A 20170-nucleotide genomic window follows, 5' to 3' on the forward strand; every position below is an offset into this window, starting at 1 on the left:
TATAAAATATTAAGTGTCAAGTAATTTATGGTAGTGCTGTGGGACCATTCATTTAAAACTGTTTATTTAAGCACACTGGGGCTTCCCTGGTGGCTCAATGGTAAAGAAACTGCCTGCCAATGCAGGAGACATAGCTTTGATCAATGGGTTGGGAAGATCCCCTGGAGAAGGAAATGCAACCCACTCCAGTATTCTTGCCTAGGAAATCCCATGGACAGAGGAACCTGGCGGACTATAGTCCATGGGGTTGCAAAATAGTTGCAGTCACAACTTACTGATTAAATAAGAAATTTAAGCACACTTCTACAGTTAGCTAACAGAGGTGAGAATATAGTTTGGATGAAATGGGCTCCTGGTAGTAAATTCAGGACTTACAATTTAGCATATGCTTGTGAAATATAAAATTTTCTGGCTGAGACAACTGGACAAGTCACTTCTTCATTAAGCCTCAGCATTTTTATATCTAAAGATAATTTGGGACTTGATTATCTCTTGAAAAACTTTCTAGCCCTAACAGTCCTTAGAGTTAATCTAAGGACTTAATTAGGTGAGTCTATCTGTAAAATGGTTCCTAAGGCAAGAATATTGAAGTGGTTTGCCATTCCCTTCTCCAGTGGACCACATTCTGTCAGACCTCCCCACCATGACCCCTCCCTCTTGGGTGGCCCCACATGGCATGGCTTAGTTTCATTGAGTTAGACAAGGCTGTGGTCCATGTGATCAGACTGGCTAGTTGTCTGTGATTGTGGTTTCAGTCTGTCTGTCCTCTGATGCCCTCTCTCAGTGCCTACCGTCTTACTTGGTTTTCTCTTACCTTCAATGTGGGGTATCTCTTCACGGCTGCTCCAGCAAACTGCAGCTGCTGCTCCTTACCTTGGAGGTGGGGTAGCTCTTCCTGGCAGCCACCCCTGACCTCAGGCGTGGGGTAGCTCCTCTCGGCCATGCTCATGCGCTGTCGCAGCCATGTGTGCTCGTGTGCCATCGCAGAGACATTACTTTGCCAACAAAGGTCCGTCTGGTCAAGGCTATGGCTTTTCCAGTGGTCATGTATGGGTGTGAGAGTTGGGCTACAAAGAAAGCTGAGCACCGAAGAGTTGATGCTTTTGAACTGTGGTGTTGGAGAAGACTCTTGAGAGTCCCTTGGACTGCAAGGAGATCCAACCAATCCATCCTAAACGAGATCAGTCCTGGGTGTTCATTGGAAGGACTGATGCTGAATCTGAAACTCCAATACTTTGGCCACCTGATGCGAAGAGCTGACTCATTGGAAAAGACCCTGATGCTGGGAAAGATTGAGGGTGGGAGGAGAAGGGGATGACAGAGGATGAGATGTTGGATGGCATCACCTACTCAATGGACATGGGTTTGGGTGGACTCTGGGGGTTGGTGATGGACAGGGAGGCCTGGTCTGTTGTGATTCATAGGGTCACAAAGAGTAGGACACGACTGAGCAACTGAACTGAACTGATCTGTAAAATTAGGCATAACATAGATTTGCTGATTCTTCTTTATTGTTATAGATACTTGAGTTTTAGAGATGATGTGTGGTAAGAACGATCGCAAGAACTCTACTTGCCACTCCTCAGTTTTATGAAAAACACTGAGTTGAGGCTAGCAGCATTCCCCGAGGAAATAAAGAAACTTGTATGACACTTTTCTGATTACTTCAGGCAAAAAAAGTTATTTCCTAGCTCTGTAAGAGAGACATTTACTTCATGACAGAACCAAAATCTTGCTTATAGGATATTTTTTTCTTCAACATGGTATAAGATTGGGCTATTTCTTACAAAAAGAAAGAAAAAAATGTTTACCTTCGGAGATGCACACATTTAATAGGCCAAATAATAAAATAACTATCCGGCTAAGAATTTTCACTGCTTGAGGTACTGAAAATAAAATAATCACTGAGAATCTCAGAAAGAACTACTAATTCCCATCCAGCTAAAGCCATCTGAGGAATATGGGATTACTGCTTGCTATGGTTTGGATGTCCGTGTCCCTACAAAATTTATATACTGAAATCTTAATGCCCAATATGATGGTATTTGGAAGCGGGGTCTTTGGGAGGTGATTAGGTCATGAGAGTAGAGTCCTTATAAATGGGATTTGTGCTTCTATAAAAGGGGACCCTCTGAGCTCTCTAGCTCCTTCAGCTATGCAAGGACACAATGACAGGTCTGGAACCTGGAAAAAGGCCCTCACCCAATTACTCTGGCACCTTGACCTCAGACTTTCAGCCTTTAGAGCTGTGAGCAAAGAATTTCTGTTGTTTATAAGCCACCCAGTCTGTGTTATTTTGTTACAGTAGCTGGAACAGAGTAAGACACGATTAAAACCTCAAACTGTAGGATTTGGTCAGGATCAGAGACATTCTTTTCTGCCTCTGGAAAGGGGCAGGATTTTCTCAAGGATAGGGATAGTGTTTATGACTGAAATACTTGAATAAAAGAATGCTTTGAAGATATGAGTACAACACTGAAAGGAGGAGAGCCACAGTTGGAGCGGAGAAAGTATTCATGGGAAAGGCTTTCACTGAGAAAGCATAAATTATTAGATATCTTCCCTTATGAACTTAGGGAACTTGGACAGGGAAGCCTGACATACTGCAGTCCATGGGATTGCAAAGAGTTGGACATGACTGAGCGACTGAACAATGACATTGAACTGAAGGGGAAGTAAAAATGCGTACTTTCTTTTTTTCCCCATCCCATCATAATTTTGATATTAAATTTTCCTATTTCTATTTCTATACTAAAGAAATTGAAACAAGTGCATTAGTCTTATATAGGCTGAAAGGTCATTGTAGCAGAAGAAAGAAAGCCTGTTGTATCATATCCCATCTAAGTTCCTTTTGGGCAGAGTAATTTCCTATAAAGTTGTTACTTAAAATTACAAATGGTGATGGAATATGTCACTGGTGTTAGGTAACCCTGGATAATTCCAATTCTAGGGCACATATAAGTGGTAATTAAATCAACATAAATTATCTAAGGATTCTCCCTTAAGAATGAAAGGAGTAGCCTCAAAATTGTTATGCATTACATTTTCTTGAGAATAGACACACTAAATGACCTTCACGGCAACTAGAATTATCAACCATAGTAAATGTATGTCATTCATGTTGAATGCTGACAAATTCTATGTATTTGGGGTTGTTCCACCTTATGATGCAGAATTTTCTCTTATTACAAACATTTTAATATTTATTGTTAATTTATTTTATTTGCATTAAAAATAGTAAGAAGATATTTGATTCATCAGGATTTAATTTTGTTAACCTTCACTTTGCCTTGGCCTTCAGCTTTACCTTCACAGTCCAAGGTGTTAACACTGGTAGACTGTTTCTGCTTAAGCACAAACTTAGTATTGCTAGTAACATGGGTACAGAAGGGGTCTCTTCTTAAATGTAAAAGCATTAACTCTCTCTGTTGATATGGGTTTCTTCTCATCCTCTTTGTTTTATTGCAGCTTCTAAAAGGGGCATTGTCCTCTACTGTCAGTTCTCATTTTTTTAAAAAGCTATCCTTAGCTTTCTATCAATCAGTAGTATACTCATGCTTTGGTAACATTTATTGTTTGACTGTAAACCCTGATCCAGATAGTTTAATGAAGGAAAGGATATTGTTGCTGTTGTTGTTTAGTTGCTAAGTTGCATCTGACTCTTTTGCGACCCCATGGACTGTAGCCCACCAAGCTCCTCTGTCCATGGGATTTCCCAGGGAAGAATACTGGAGTCAGTTGCCATTTCCTTCTCCACGGAATCTTGCCTACCCAGGGATCAAATCCACATCTCCTTTATTGGCAGGCAGATTCTTTATCACTGAGCCACCTGGGAAGCCCAAATCAAAAAAGAGAACACAGAAAATCATGCACGTATGTACAATGATGAGGATATCAGCAGCTGCTAATATACTTGTATCTTAGCTGTGATGAGATTAAGGATCATCTTCACTCTCTGGCCACAGAAGTACTATGAGCTCCAGGTCATGGAAGATTCTCATTTCAAAAAAAGGAAAAAATCTAACTCTTCTAATAAGAACTCTCCAAGGGGAAGAGTTATGGGCTTTACACATTATGGAAAGCATACATCTAAAGCTACCCTAGGTACATGAATACTCAATGCATGTGAGTAACCAAATCTCAATTCCACCATCAATTTATTTGGTCCTCCCTGTAAGTCTCCTGAGTTGCTATTTCCTCATTTATCAAATGGAGATAACACAATCTACCATATACGAAGGTTACTTTAAGAGTAAAATGAGATCAGAGATATTAAAATATTCTGAAATTCTTGAAAGCATTATATAAATGTAAGATACTACTACTACTAGAATCAGTGAAGGTTTGTACAGAGGGGAAAACAATGCAAATAGAATGCAATAAAATGAAGCTTCACTGATGCAAAACTACATAGTACAATCATACTCAGTTCATGAAAATTTGGAAACTTTCTGGATTAGCTGTAGTGTGCTTTAGCTATTACTGGTGAGTTTTTAGTTTATGGTTTTTTGGTTTAGAAGGAGCAATTTGATAAATGCAAGGCAACACAAATCCACACATACACACATATTTACATGGCTAATTTTTAGCCTACTACTGTATACAAATTATACACTCATGACTGTAAATTCATTCTATAACCTAAAACTTAGATAGTCCTCCTATATACTACCATCAGCATATTTGAATCTTAATATTTATTATATCCCACATATATTTCTTGTTTATTTCCAAGCAAACGATGACATGTGTGATTACAGGGACTATGTCTGTTTTGCTCACAATAAATCTTTATTGTATTGTACAGTATCTGAACTATAGAAGACACTAAATAAATTTTAATGGAATAATGAAAGAAACAAATGAGTATTGTAATGCCTTTCTGCTGAGTAAGAAATCCCATGTTTAGTTTCAAATAAAAAGTTTAAAGAATTTTGGATACAGAGTTTGATTTCTTTTAAAGTCATCAACTAGCTTATAGAACATGAGGAACTATGTAGATTTTTTAGCATGATCAAAAATTATAAGTTATAGTTATGGCATTGATTATTGTGATTATTGATAAAAATTATTGAGTAACTATAGAAACAACAAGATAGAAATTACACTTATCCTAATACATGTCTCATTTGAAAGTGATGACACTTATGGTAAATTACTGATAAAGATGGTGAAAAGAAACAGTAAGAGCATGAAGCGTTGAGTAGGTGTAGAAACTACGGAAAGCTGTAAACAAAGCTCAGCAGCATAGTGAAGAGAATACAAACAAAATTATAAATGATAGTTCATAAGCTCCCAGCTAAAAAAGCATGAAACTGAAAGAGTAAACCCTAAGGTGAATAGGCTGATGAATGCATTTAATTGAGTCTAAAGGTACATGGGAGAGACAGGAAACAAAAGACATTATTAAAATGCCAACAATGAATAACAAGAAAAGTGTATGAAATATTATTAAATTTTGTATCAAGCTGTCACAAAGGAGACTTTAGTCAATTAAATCTACATTGAAAACTACCTCCTGCTTTTTTACAACCAAATTTGGCTACCATTAATGAACTGTCCTTGCTTTGGATTATCTGTGGAGAAGAGAATTTCTATGTAATTGGATAAATGCCTGTGGATAAAACAGAGTTAACAATGTATGAATCTATTAAAAATCAAAACCAATGTATGTTTGTGATTTTTCACTAAATCTTTTTCCTTGAATCCTCTGTTTCTGAAGATTACTTTTGTTCTATCTGATGTCTAGGAGCAAGCAAAAGTACAAGGTGGCATTTTAGGGTTTCTTCTAATGCCATGATTCAATAGCATATAAATCCAAATGCATATGTCTCATATTAGTTAGCAACCAACAAGCCAATGACAATGACAATGATAAAACCAATTTTGGAATTCATCAAGCGCTAGGAAAAGGTTTTGTAAAATCGGAATGATTGCTAGAACAACTCTGAGAAGTTGCTGAGGTCTATTAGGAAATTTGCTGTCACAATAAACTATAAACAGCATTTCTATCATTTATATCACCATCTACTCTACACTCATGATACAATAATATTATTTCAAATCCAGTCTTTATATACTATTTAAAAATTTTCCCAATAGATTTATTAAATAATTGAAACAGAATGCTATAAAGCAATGCTTGGTATTTAATGACTAAAAACAATTTCACGAGCCCCAATTCTTTTCTTATAATTATTTATCTGGTTGTGTAATATCACACATTTAATTTTTGAATAATTTAGTATTCCTCCCTCCCTGCTATCAAAGGGTCCAATTCATTTTGAAGATAACTGAGAAAACTCCTCAGACTTTTGCATAGAAATGGACTCAAAGTACACATCTCACTTTACACGGAACAGTAAGGATGCAGCATATGTCTTAGCAAGTACAGAGAAAATCTATGAAGGAGGTAGGCATCTCCTTGTCAAGTGGCATAGAGGAATACTTGAAGGGAAATGCAGCAAGTAGGGTGGCGTGCAGCCTTTCTGAATATATTTCTAGGATGTAATGGAGTAATGAAGTAGGTAAGAAGTTAGTAAAACATTCAGACTGCTTCTCACTCCTAATTATGTATGAAATAAAGATTACATGCATTCCATATTATCTTACATAACAGAACTATGACAAATTAATAGAATTTGAAGGGGGAAAACTTTCTGATAGCCTAAACTATCAAAAATAATAAGGATTTTTTTCAAGAGCTAATGAGTTTCCCTTCACTGGAAGTATTCAAGCTAAAGATGAATAATAAGGTGTGATAGTGTGTGGTAGTTTTTCATACACACACTTTAGTTCAGGGATGACTTAATTCAATCATGAATTAGATACATAGTAGGAGTTGACTAACTCAAGAAACTTACTGACAATCCATACCACTGACAAAACTTGGATTTTGAATAGAGTGATTTTTAGGCAAGAATAGCTAAGGGCCCAGCAATTAAATGTAATAAATTCCTGTTGTTCACTTTCTTATGACTCATCTGAGCTATAAAATAAATATTCTGTCATACATATTACATAGAAAACAAAGGTCATCTCACAAAAAAGTCATAAATAATACTAAGTCAACTGAAATGAGAAACCCATAAACATAATTTTTCATACTTCTATTTTATAATTGCTCTTAAGATGAGAAAAATGATAATAAAAATGACACTAGGGGATTCAATGTTTTTCTTCAACGACTTTCATATAAAATTATCTCAGTTTACTAGTAAAAGGATGATTGTCTCCCTAAATTGCAGTGCTAAAACCTTGATTTTTGAATTGCAATATCTATATTATTTTCTGCCTCAGAAAAACAATAAAATTCAGATTCCCATGCCTGAAATATAGCTCTCACTATTTAATTGAGGTAAAATTCACATAAGATTCACAATATTAAAGTGTACAATCCAAGTGACTTTTAGTATTTTCCAATGTTATGCAACTATTATCACATTCCAGAATAATTTTATCCGCCCCCCCAAAAAAAAACAAAAACAAAAACTATACTCATTAAGCAGACATTTTGCATTCATTCCTCCCTCCAACCTTGGTGGTCACTAATTTGCTTTCTGTCTCTATGGATTTGCTTATTCTGGATATTTCACACAAATGGAATCATACATGTGACCTTTTGTGCCTGGCTTCCTTTACTTAACATAATAACACTTTGAAAGTTCATCCATATTCTAGCATGTATCAGTATTTAATTTCTTTCTATGACTGAATAAAATTCCATTGTGTAGATATACCACATCTTTTTAAGCCATTCATTGGTTTACTGACACTTACTACCTTTTGGTTATGGTAGATACTGCTGCTCTGAACATTCCATGCAAGCTTTTGTTTGAATATATGTTTTAAATTCTTGGGTGCTGTGTGAGTTTTCTAGGGTTGCTGTACTGTAAAAAAGTATTAAAAATTGTATGGCTCCAGCAAATAAAAAAAAATGTGTTGTCAGTTTTGAAGGCTAGAAGTCAGAGATCAAGATGTTACCAGAGTTGTTTTCTTTTGAAAAATAGAAACATCTATTCCATGACTCTACTTTAGTTTCTGGTGGCTTTCTGGTAATCTGTGGCATTCCTTAGCTTATAGAAGCATCACTCCTATCTCTGCCTTCATCTTCACATGTCATTTTCCCTATGTGCATGTCCATGTCCATGTTTCTCCTTCTCATAAGGGCACCAGTCATACTGAATTCAGGTCCACCCTAATGGCCTCATTTTTAACTTGGTTACCTGTGTAGACTGTTTCTTGAAATAAGATCACATTTGGAGGTAATGGTGGTTAAGACTCCAACATAAGAAAGAAGAAGTGAAACTGCTGAGTCATATGTAAATTCTGTGTTGAACTTATTGAGGATTCACTGGCAATATATGAAGGTTCCAGGTTCTCCATGTCTTTGCCAGCATCATTACTTTCCTTTTTCAAAAACTATAGCAATTCTATCTCTGTCACTTTTATAACATTATATACAGAATTATTTTCAAATACTCAGACAAATGATAGGGTTCGTATATTATCATCAACAGTGGAAATACTTAAAAACCAGTGATGAATACTGCATTCTTCTTTGAACATCAATGCTTTTCAGATTTTCCTATATGTAGATTGGTGTGCAGAAAAATAGCCCTACACTTATTTACTTTCACAATAGTATAATTATATCGAGTGATTGAGAAATGATTACTAATAAATTTATTAGTCATTTAAAAATTATTCCAATGTCATTTCTTTCTTTGACTGGCAAAACTTATAACCTGGAGCCTTCTACATGGAAATATGTCATTGATATGGATCTTTGAGTCTTAGATTTCTATCTATGTTTTACAAGGTACTCAGCAAGCCCAATTAATTTCTCTCCTAGGTCTTATTTAAGCTGTATTATAGGACTCTCCTCTATTATACAAAATAGATACAAGCAATATGAAAATTAAGGGAACTCTTCTTTAATCCTTCTTGAATAAGAATTGTGATCACGGGGAAAAGCCAGTTGTTGTTTTTATTAACATAAATATTACCGTTAGAGTAGTGAAATAGAATGTTAATTTTCAGTGTGAGAAAGTAGACCAGTCAGAAGTTGATTCATGATTCTCAGCAATGTACCCTATTTTAAGCCCAGCTTCACGTTTAACAAATAGATAATGTAATCTTTCAGCCCATATGGGGCAAACTTACTTTATGTTTTAAGTACAAACATACTTTGTACTTAAACTTAATTCATACTTAAATGATGAAGAGGTGGAACATGGAAATGGGAACATTTGCTTCAATAAATTTGTCCAAAATACTCAACTTTGTGAGGGCTATGCTTTCCCCTTATACTGCACAAGTAGTTTGTGTCTGCATCAAAGGGATTGTCCAATATATGTAAAGGAAAGAATATAATTCTTCAAACATGGGGAACCTAGCAGGACAATCTCTATTGCCAAATTTCTGCACCACAATATGATTATTTACTAGAAGACATATCACCTCAGTATACAGGTAATATATCTTGCAAAATTCTAGGCAATTGAATTTTAGAGAATATTTTAAGTTATCTACAAGTTAATTGGAATTTTTACAATTATAATGGATTAAAAAGTTACACTGAATTTGGTAGATAAACTGAGTGACTTCATTATGAAAAGCAGTACATGCTTAGGAAAATTAACCAATATATATACTGCATGTAGAGCAATGGATCACTTAAGTCATGGAAGAAAATCTACCAGAAGAACTTTCAAGTTCTTTCCAAAAGCAAATCTGAAAAAACAATTTCCATTCAAGAGATACAATGCCTTTTTCATAAATGTGCATGAAACAATATTGAAAAAACATCATACTTGTTCATTTTCAGGATGCATAAGCACTTCCATTGCATCTATTTATTTTTTCAAAAGAATCAGGTAACATATAAGTTAAACAATAATATTCTCAATATCTAAATTCTTCTTTATTCTTACATCACTTTTTTCCTTTCAAGGAAGTGAAATATGTCCCATGTTTTCAACTTTGGCTTCCTCAAAGATAAAACTAATTTCACTATTTTACTTCCTATTGGTCAATAATATAGACTGTGAAAGTCCATTCAGCCTAGTGAGTTCTTCATTACACTTTTATTAGCTAAACTTGCATGAGCTATCGGACGAAATATTTTACCTGATATTGCAAGTTTTTTAAAGAATAAAATGGGTCCCCCAAATGTCATAATTCAGCTTTCCTGCCTATTTTTTATGGCATTAAAACAGAGAACAGAAGAGCATCTATCAGACATAGTTACCAAAACATGAAGCTATTAAATCTCTCTATTTTATACCATTCCTCAATATTCCAAAATTTTTGTCATCTGAAACAGTAAAAATAAAAATAAAAAATTGATGATCTTCTTTTGAATATTTCCAATTGTTTGATAAGAAATATACTAGCATTACTTCTACCTTACTATATGTTATTTAAGCAATTTAACATATTAAGATGGCACACCTACAGATAAAATAGGTATATGTGACCATGTATATAAGTGTATTGGTCCATTGTTTCAGTTCAGTCTCTCAGTCATGTCCCATTCTTTGCGATCCCATGAATTGCAGCGTGCCAGGCCTCCCTGTCCATCACCAACTCGCGGAGTTCACTCAAACCCATGTGCATTGAGTCCATGATGCCATCCAGCCATCTCATCCTCTGTCATCCCCTTCTCCTTCTGCCCTCAATCCCTCCCAGCATCAGAGTCTTCACCAATGAGTCAACTCCTTGCATGAGGTGGCCAAAGTATTGGAGTTTCAGCTTTAGCATCAGTCCTTCCAATGACTTACATGATATTAATTGAAAAACTTCTTACAGATCTCACAAAGCTCCTCCATCACCCTACCTGGAGGTCTGCAATTGTCCTGATTATTAACATACTGTGACCAATTCATTAAAAACAACTGTTAAAAGTGCAACTAGTATATATGCTTTATTATTCAGTTAAACTTCAGTTGGAATGTATACATCAAATTAGTAATAAAGAGCACAAATTGATCAGTAGCCAAGAGAACCTAAATTTCAAGCAAATGAAGTCAAGGTACAGGAAAACTTCACAGATATTTAGCTATTTCTCAATAAATTAATGTCAAAGAAGACTAAAATTCATAGATACGGGATGGTATATTGCCAGGGTCCAGCCCCGGCTGATCCAGGGTATTTGAAGCGGGGACGGCGTCGGCGAGGATCAGGATACAATAGCTTCAATTAGATATTAATTAGAGATGTAAAGAGTAATAGAATGAGGATAGCTCAGTAGGAAAATTCAGCGGAGAAAAGAGGCTGAGTAGCTTGGTTTATGCGGGAGACCAATAAAACTTCAAGACAAGAAGTTTGCACCACTTACGTAGGCCGCAGGCGTTCTTCTGTTCTCCCGAAGGAGAGGAGACACTGAGGCCTCCCTGGTCGGATCTTAGAAGCCCAGGCATAATTAGTAAGCATGGCAGGTTCCGCGCTCCAGATGGAGACTCAGCCAGAGTGAGAGAGAGAACGACATGGGGAGACCAGTATTTCGAGGAACTGATCCCAATTCTTTATTTTCCATGGTCTACTTTTATACATTGAGATGTTATGCAAAAGTCACGCAGGGTCAGCAGTCCTGACTTTTATCAAAGTCAGGTGCTTCATACAAATGTATACAGAGGTCTTAGGGGTGTTACATCATCTTCTGGCCAGGGGGCCTGCTGACAATTTATGACCCTCTCCTTGTGACAGCAGTCAGTCAACCAGGACACTTATTTCTCCAGGGGTGATTATTCTCAAAACAGACGCCACCCAAATAAAGTTACATTCCTATAGGGTGAGGGTGTAGTGGGTTTTAGTTAAGGAAAGAATTTACTTAGCCTAAGGTCTAACGTGATTAATATCAAAGGTTAATACTTATTTCTTCTATATATTCATTAATGTGTGTAAGGGCAGGGGATGTGGAGACTTAGAACAAACATTGGCTCAACAAATGAAAAACCCTTCATCAATACAATTTCTAATCAGCCCACTATACTTATACTAATAGTTTTCTAAGTTCTCTAAAGAACCTGTTTTTAGAGGGTTTAAAGCATCTCGTGCCTCTCACGGTTGGGAGGCTGTGAGCAATCACATGTGGCCAGACAAGCCTGTCAGGCAGGCTAGAGAAACTTCAGAGGAGTTTATAGGTTAAAACACTCTTGTCACGCCCACGAGTTTTTATTAACTGGAGCTCTAGGTTAACTCCTTCTCTGAAAGAGGTGGTGGGGGACAGCCCCTGTAAAGTCAGAGGTGTAGGTGGGAGCACAATGTAGTAAAGCAGGCAGGCTCTGGTTATGGGGGTAGATGCTCAAGGATTTCCAGGGGGACTCCTGAGGCTCGATCCCACCTTTGCGTATGTCGAGCCTCCTTCCTCATGACCTTTGCCATGGGTGGAGTGCCTCACTCTGTCCCCCAACAATATATTCTCTTGACTTTTCCACTTTATTATATCCTCTCGTTCTGGTATTTGTAAGTACCTTTGTATATATGGGCATATGTATATAGATATGCAAATATATATCCTGTAGATGACTTTTTGATTGCATGCAGAAAATTTAGATTATCTCCATTATGAACGCTCTGAAGACCAACCTTAATTGCAAATTTTTATCAACACGTTTATACATGATTTCATTCAGGATTTTGTTAACTTTGCCACAATATGAAAGCTAGAATTAGGATTTGTAGGTGAGAGTTAATAATAATAAAAATAGCTAACATTTATTGGGTTGTAACTATTTTCATTGTCAACACCGAAACCAGATTGATTATATTCTTTGCAACCAAAGATGGAGAAGCTCTATACAGTCAGCAAAAACAAGACTGGGAGCTGACTGTAGCTCAGATCATGAACTTCTTATTGTCAAATTCAAACTTAAATTGAAGAAAGTGGGGAAAACCACTGCACCATTCAGATATGACCTAAATCAAATCCGTTATGACTATACAGTGAACGTGAGAAATAGATTTAAGGGACTAGATCTGATAGAGTGCCTGATGAACTATGGATGAAGGTTCATGACATTGTACAGGAGACAGGGATCAAGACCATCCCCAAGAAAAAGAAATGCAAAAAAGCAAAATGGCTGTTGAGGAGGCCTTACAAATAGCTGTGAAAAGAAGAGATGTGAAAAACAAAGGAGAAAAGGAAAAATATTCCCATTTGAATGCAGAGTTCCAAAGAATAGCAAGGAGAGATAAGAAAGCCTTCCTCAGTGATCAATGCAAAAAAAAAAAAAAGAGGAAAACAACAGAATGGGAAAGACTAGTGATCTCTTCAAGAAAATTAGAGATACCTAGGGAACATTTCATGCAAAGATGGACTCGATAAAGGACAGAAATGGTATGGACCTAAAAGAAGCAGAAGATATTAAGAAGAGGTGGCAAGAATACACAGAAGAACTATACAAAAAAGATCTTCATGACCCAGATAATCACAATGGTGTGATCACTCACCTAGAGCCAGATATCCTGGAATGTGAAGTCAAGTGGGCCTTAGAAAGCGTCACTACCAACAAAGCTAGTGGAGGTGATGGAATTCCAGTTCAGCTATTATAAATCCTGAAAGATGATGCTGTGAAAGTGTTGCACTCAATATGCCAGCAAATTTGGAAAACTCAGCAGTGGCCACAGGACTAGAAAAGGTCAGTTTTCATTCCATTCCCAAAGAAAGGTAATGCCAAAGAATTCTCAAACTACCACACAATTGCACTCATCTCACACGCTAGTAAAGTAATGCTCAAAATTCTCCAAGCCAGGCTTCAGCAGTACATGAACCATGAACTTCCAGATGTTCAAGCTGGTTTTAGAAAAGGCAGAGGAACCAGAGATCAAATTGCCAACATCTGCTGGATCATGGAAAAAGCAAGAGAATTTCAGAAAAACATCTATTTCTGCTTTACTGACTATGCCAAAGCCTTTGACTGTGTGGATCACAATAAACTGGAAAAATCTGAAAGAGATGGGAATACCAGACCACCTGACCTGCCTCTTGAGAAACATGTATGCAGGTCGGGAAGGAGCTGTTAGAACTGGACATGGAACAACAGACTGGTTCCAAATAGGAAAAGGAGTACGTCAAAGCTGTATATTGTCACCCTTCTTATTTAACTTATATGCAGAGTACATCATGAGAAACACTGGGCTGGAAGAAGCACAAGCTGGAATCAAGATTGCCGGGAGAAATATCAATAATCTCAGATATGCAGATGACACCACCCTTAAGGCAGAAAGTGAAGAGGAACTAAATAGCCTCTTGATGAAAGTGAAAGAAGAGAATGAAAAAGTTGGCTTAAAGCTCAACATTCAGAAAACGAAGATCATGGCATCTGGTCTCATCACTTCATGCCAAATAGATGGGGAAACAGTGGAAATGGTGTCAGAGTTTATTTTTCTGGGCTCCAAAATCACTGCAGATGGTGATTGCAGCCATGAAATTAAAAGACGCTTACTCCTTGAAGGGAAAGTTATGACCAATCTAGATAGCATATTAAAAAGCAGAGATATTACTTTGCCAACAAAGGTCTGTATAGTCAAGGCTATGGTTTTTCCAGTGATCATGTACAGATGTGAGAGCTGGACTGTGTAGAAAGCCGAGTGCTGAAGAATTGATGCTTTTGAACTGTGGTGTTGGAGAAGACTCTTGTGAGTACCTTGCACTGCAAGGAGATCCAACCAGTCCATCCTAAAGGAGACCAGTCCTGGGTGTTCACTGGAAGGACTGATGCTGAGGCTGAAACTCCAATACTTTAGCCACCTCCTGTGAAGAGTTGACTCATTGGAAAAGACCCTGATGCTGGGAGGGATTGGGGGCAGGAGGAGAAGGGGACAACAGAGGATCAGATGGCTGGATGGCATCACCGACTTGATGCACATGAGTTTGAGTGAACTCCGGGAGTTGGTGATGGACAGGGAGGTCTGGCGTGCTGCAGTTCATGGGGTCGCAAAGAGTCAGACATGACTGAGCGACTGAACTGAACTATTTTTAAGTCACTTGAGCTTAGCTTTTGTGGGTACATTAGCTCACTGAATTGCCACAACTGTAGGAGGTAATGCTATTTTTACTCCCATTTTGTGTAGAAGAAACTCAGCTCACAGAAAGTAAGCAACTTGTGTATCTTTGAGAGTTAATACTCATAACTAGGTTTTTCTGATTTTAGAACCAAAGCACTTTAATATGCTATGCAATCTGACTTTTCTCAACATAGAACAATTGACTTGTAGTCAGAAAGGTTCAAAGGAGTCCAAAGGGAGATAATGATCCTTATTACCTGAAATGTTACAACTGAGGTTTCCTGACTAGTTGACAGAAATGTAATGGCAATTAGAGCAGTATATGTGGTATTGTACAAATTGTGAGATTCTCTTGTACTGGACATGAAATCAGGTCCTGCATAAAGGAAAGGGCAAGAGAAGAGGCTGAGTGAAAAACAAAAGATGCAGAAGCTATCTACTGATTTTTTTTTTTTTCTCTGTGAGATTGGTTTTTGGACTGCATTGTCAGGAATCCCCAGAATCCATATTTGAACAGAAGAATAAAAGGCCCTTCCAGCACCAAATACAATGTGAATGAACAACATCCATCATCCAATTTTATATGAGCCATCACTATCTTTCATTAAGGCAGATAATTCAAAAATAAATAAATGAACAGTGCAAGAATAAATGAACAGTCCAAGAACAATAAAACAGTCACGTGGAATGCTATATCTTTCTATTACACACATATGCTAGGTGCTGCTTCCTTTAAATACACCAAATATGAGATGTTTATTTATCAAATTATGTTTTACATTTAAAATTATAAATTCTCTGTTTCTTATTGGGAGAAAGGACTATAGCACATGCATAATTCAATTGTAAAAGCCACCTCTATGGGGATACTGCTATTTTATTTTTTTTTATTTTTTTTTTTTTCTTTTTTTTTTTTTTTTTTTATTTTATTTTTAAACTTTACATAATTGTATTAGTTTTGACAAATATCAAAATGAATCCACCACAGGTATACATGTGTTCCCCATCCTGAACCCTCCTCCCTCCTCCCTCCCCATACCATCCCTCTGGGTCGTCCCAGTGCACCAGCCCCAAGCATCCAGTATCGTGGATCGAACCTGGACTGGCAACTCGTTCCTTACATGATATTTTACATGTTACAATGTCATTCTCCCAAATCTTCCCACCCTCTCCCTCTCCCACAGAGTCCATAAGACTGTTCTATACATCAGTGTCTCTTTTGCTGTCTCATACACAGGGTTATTGTTACCATCTTTCTAAATTCCATATATATGCGTTAGAATACTGTATTTATGTTTTTCCTTCTGGCTTACTTCACTCTGTATAATAGGCTCCAGTTTCATCCATCTCATTAGAACTGATTCAAATGTATTCTTTTTAATGGCTGAGTAATACTCCATTGTGTATATGTACCACAGCTTTCTTATCCATTCATCTGCTGATGGACATCTAGGTTGCTTCCATGTAGCAATCATTGTGTTGAAAACATTAATTGATCACAATGAACTAAAAAAAAACTAATGCTGCACTGCTTGTACTGACTGGTTTCTTGGTGATAATAGCCTAAGTGTATTTTAAAAGTTGTATGCATCTAAATAAGCCCTATGTATGCACAAAATTTGTAGCAAAATGAATATTGACTTTCATTCTTGAGTTACAAAGACAAATATAAAAACAAAAACCTCACTTCATAGTCCTATCACAAAACACACATAATTTTTTGTGTGGCTGTGCCCCGTGGTTTGTAGCATCTTAGTTCCCTGACCAGGGATCTAACCTGGGCCATGGTAGTAAAAGCACAAGAGTCCTACCCACTGGTCCACTAGAGAATTTCCCTCACATAGAATTTTATTCTTAATTTTATTCACACATTAAATGGATTGCCCTCCTTTATATATGGTATAAATCTCTCTACAGTCATATGAATCAAAACAGTTACACTGCAAACATGATGTTAGACTCTTTAAGATGGATCATTCATAATAATGCATTAAATTACTATAAATTTTTTATATTAGTACTTGGGTGAGCTATCATGACTGTGTTTGAAATCCCACTTTTGAAAACAGGGATCTTATTAAGCTCAATTCAAAGACATTTTAACATAAAATAGCCACTCATTGTGAGAGGAAGCATAACTTTATTAATTTTTTTCACTTTCTTTTTTATTGATGTGTAGTATACAACATCATATACGTTACAAGTGCACAATATAGTAATTTACAATTCTTTTCTTGTCAGTCCCAAACTCCCTATCTATCCCTCTACGCCACCATTCCCCTCTGGTGATGATAAGTTCTTTGTTCTCTAAGTCTGTTCCTGTTTTGTAAATAAGTTCATTTGTATCATTTTTTTTTTAGATTCCATTTTAGTAAATGCAGATTTACTAAATCTAAATCTAAATTTACTAAATCTAAACCTAAATCTAATACAGAAAGTGAAGGCTTGAGCGAAATTAAGTATACAAATCAAGTTAAATATGAGAAATAAGAAGAGAGCTAAGAAAAAAATGAATATCAAATATCAAATTATCAAATTAGTGCCGCGGATGCGTGAACTTTGAGGGCGCGGATCGCATCGAGCTGCTCATTGATGCCGCCCGCCAGCTCAAGCACAGCCACGTGCTCCCTGAGGGCCGTTCGCCTGGGCCCCCGGCCCTCAAGCACCCGGCCACTAAGGACCTGGCTGCCGCTGCCGCACAGGGCCCTCAGTTGCGGCCTCCACAGGCCCAGCCCCAGCCGTCAGGGACAGGCGGCGCTGTCTCCCGCCAGGACCGCTATGACAGGGCCACATCGTCGGGCCGCCTCCCCCTGCCCTCGCCCGCCCTGGAGTACACCCTGGGGTCCCGCCTGGCCAATGGGCTGGGCCGTGAAGAGGCTGTGGCGGAGGGGGCGCGAAGGGCCCTGCTTGGCTCCATGCCCGGCTTGGTGCCCCCCGGGCTGCTAGCAGCTGCAGTGTCTGGCCTGGGAAGCCGAGGCCTGACGCTGGCACCCGGCTTGAGTCCTGCCCGTCCAGCTTTCGGCTCCGATTTCGAGAAGGAGAAGCAACAGAGGAATGCGGACTGTCTTGCAGAACTGAACGAGGCTATGAGGGGCCGGGCAGAGGAATGGCACGGGCGCCCCAAAGCCGTCCGGGAACAACTGCTGGCGCTGTCCGCCTGCGCCCCTTTCAATGTCCGTTTCAAGAAGGATCATGGGCTGGTGGGACGTGTGTTCGCCTTCGATGCTACTGCCCGCCCGCCAGGCTACGAGTTCGAGCTGAAGCTCTTCACCGAATACCCCTGTGGTTCTGGCAACGTGTACGCGGGAGTCCTGGCCGTCGCTCGCCAGAGGTTTCATGATGCTCTGCGCGAGCCGGGCAAGGCGCTGGCCTCATCAGGCTTCAAGTACCTCGAATATGAACGCCGGCACGGCTCTGGGGAATGGCGCCAGCTGGGGGAGCTGCTAACGGATGGGGTCCGCAGCTTCCGCGGGCCAGCTCCCGCGGAGGCCCTGCCCCAGCAGTATCCAGAGCCGGCCCCTGCAGCCCTCTGCGGCCCTCCCCCACGAGCCCCATCCCGGAATCTGGCTCCCGCTCCACGCCGTCGCAAGGCCTCCCCTGAGCCCGAGGGCGAGGCAGCTGGGAAGATGACCACAGAGGAGCAGCAGCAGCAGCACTGGGTGGCACCCGGTGGCCCATTCCCCGCTGATACCCCTGGTGTGCCCTCCCCCATTGCTGCCCTGAAGAACGTGGCCGAGGCCCTGGGCCACTCCCCCAAGGACCCTGCCGGGAGTGGGGGCCCTGTGCGCGCCGGGGGTGCCAGCCCCGCCGCCTCCTCCACGGCCCCGCCTCCAGCCCAGCATCGTCTAGTGGCCCGCAATGGTGAGGCAGAAGTGAGCCCCACAGCAGGGGCAGAAGCTGTTAGCGGGGGTGGTAGTGGCGCCCGGGCAACCCCTGGGGCCCCCCTGTGCTGCACTCTCTGCCGGGAGCGTCTGGAAGACACCCACTTTGTCCAGTGCCCCTCAGTGCCGGGACATAAGTTTTGTTTTCCCTGCTCCCGCGAATTCATCAAGGCTCAGGGCCCTGCTGGAGAGGTTTACTGCCCCAGTGGAGACAAGTGCCCGCTAGTGGGCTCCTCTGTCCCCTGGGCCTTCATGCAGGGAGAGATCGCCACCATCCTTGCTGGAGACATCAAGGTTAAGAAAGAACGGGACCCCTAGGCCACCACTGCCACCAGTCTACTGCCCATCCACCCCCGCCCCCCTCCACCCCTTGCCACCCACCGCTGCTGCGGATAAATTATTCCCTCCCCTACCCAGGCCTGTGCCTCCCTCACCTGTGTACATACCCACTTCCTTATCCCAGATGGGTCCCCTGGGGTAGATGCATTGAGGGTGGGGGGAGAAACCTTCTGTCCGAGGGGGTGTTTGGGGTCCCCTGACCCCTCTGGTTTCCCTCTCCCCTCCTTGGCTTGGCTTTGCTGCTGCTTGTAGTTGAGGGAGAGGTGGCCCCCCCCTCCTTGAGAAGGGGCCTCCTGAAATCTAGCTCTTTATAAATGAAGCAAAAGCATTTTATTGCCCCCCCATCTTACCCCCTTTTCCTCCTTCAATAAACCGAAAGATGGGTTTTTTCAAAAAAAAAAAAATCTCTCTCAAATTAAGAATTTTAATAAATTATTCACTATCTAAGAATTTTATAAATGAAGCACAGTAAAATGAATAAATTCAAGAATGCCTTCCACATTCAAATCCCAATAGGTACAGGAAATGGAAAAAGCATACATTGTTAAATATATACAGAAGAAAAAGGGAAAGACATCGATTTTTTGGTAAGAAAAACAACTGCCACTAAAGAAACTCAGTGCTGAAAAACTGTGAATGAAATACATGTAACGTATTCAGAAAACAAAAACAATATGTTAAGTTGTAGCATGTCTGAGTACCCTCAGCCACTTTCACCTATTGTACAGAACAAAACATATGGTGATAGGTTTTATAAAAGCTATTGCAACAGTATTCCTAAATAAGCAGAACAGCTGTTTCTATAATTGCAAAACAGCTAATTTTTACTAATTTGGGACACGAGTTCATAGATAGGCAACAGCTGCAGTTTTGTCAGCTGCATTCTAATGTTCCACAGACCTCTGCTCAAGAAAATAGAAGTAGAGACTGCCTCCTTT

General features: G+C 39.4%; 1 protein-coding gene across 1 annotated transcript; it reads left to right on the plus strand.

The window, feature by feature from the left end:
• Positions 1–2168: 2168 nt before the first annotated feature.
• Positions 2169–19601, plus strand: LOC139181248 (interferon regulatory factor 2-binding protein 1-like). Its single transcript, XM_070784155.1, has 3 exons — positions 2169–2248; positions 17373–17484; positions 17553–19601. Exons 1-3 carry the CDS (start codon positions 2169–2171, stop codon positions 19209–19211), a joined length of 1851 nt encoding a protein of 616 aa, XP_070640256.1. The 3' UTR covers positions 19212–19601.
• Positions 19602–20170: the final 569 nt, after the last annotated feature.

Source organism: Bos indicus, chromosome X (assembly GCF_029378745.1).
Source record: "Bos indicus isolate NIAB-ARS_2022 breed Sahiwal x Tharparkar chromosome X, NIAB-ARS_B.indTharparkar_mat_pri_1.0, whole genome shotgun sequence".
Lineage (NCBI taxonomy): Eukaryota > Metazoa > Chordata > Mammalia > Artiodactyla > Bovidae > Bos > Bos indicus.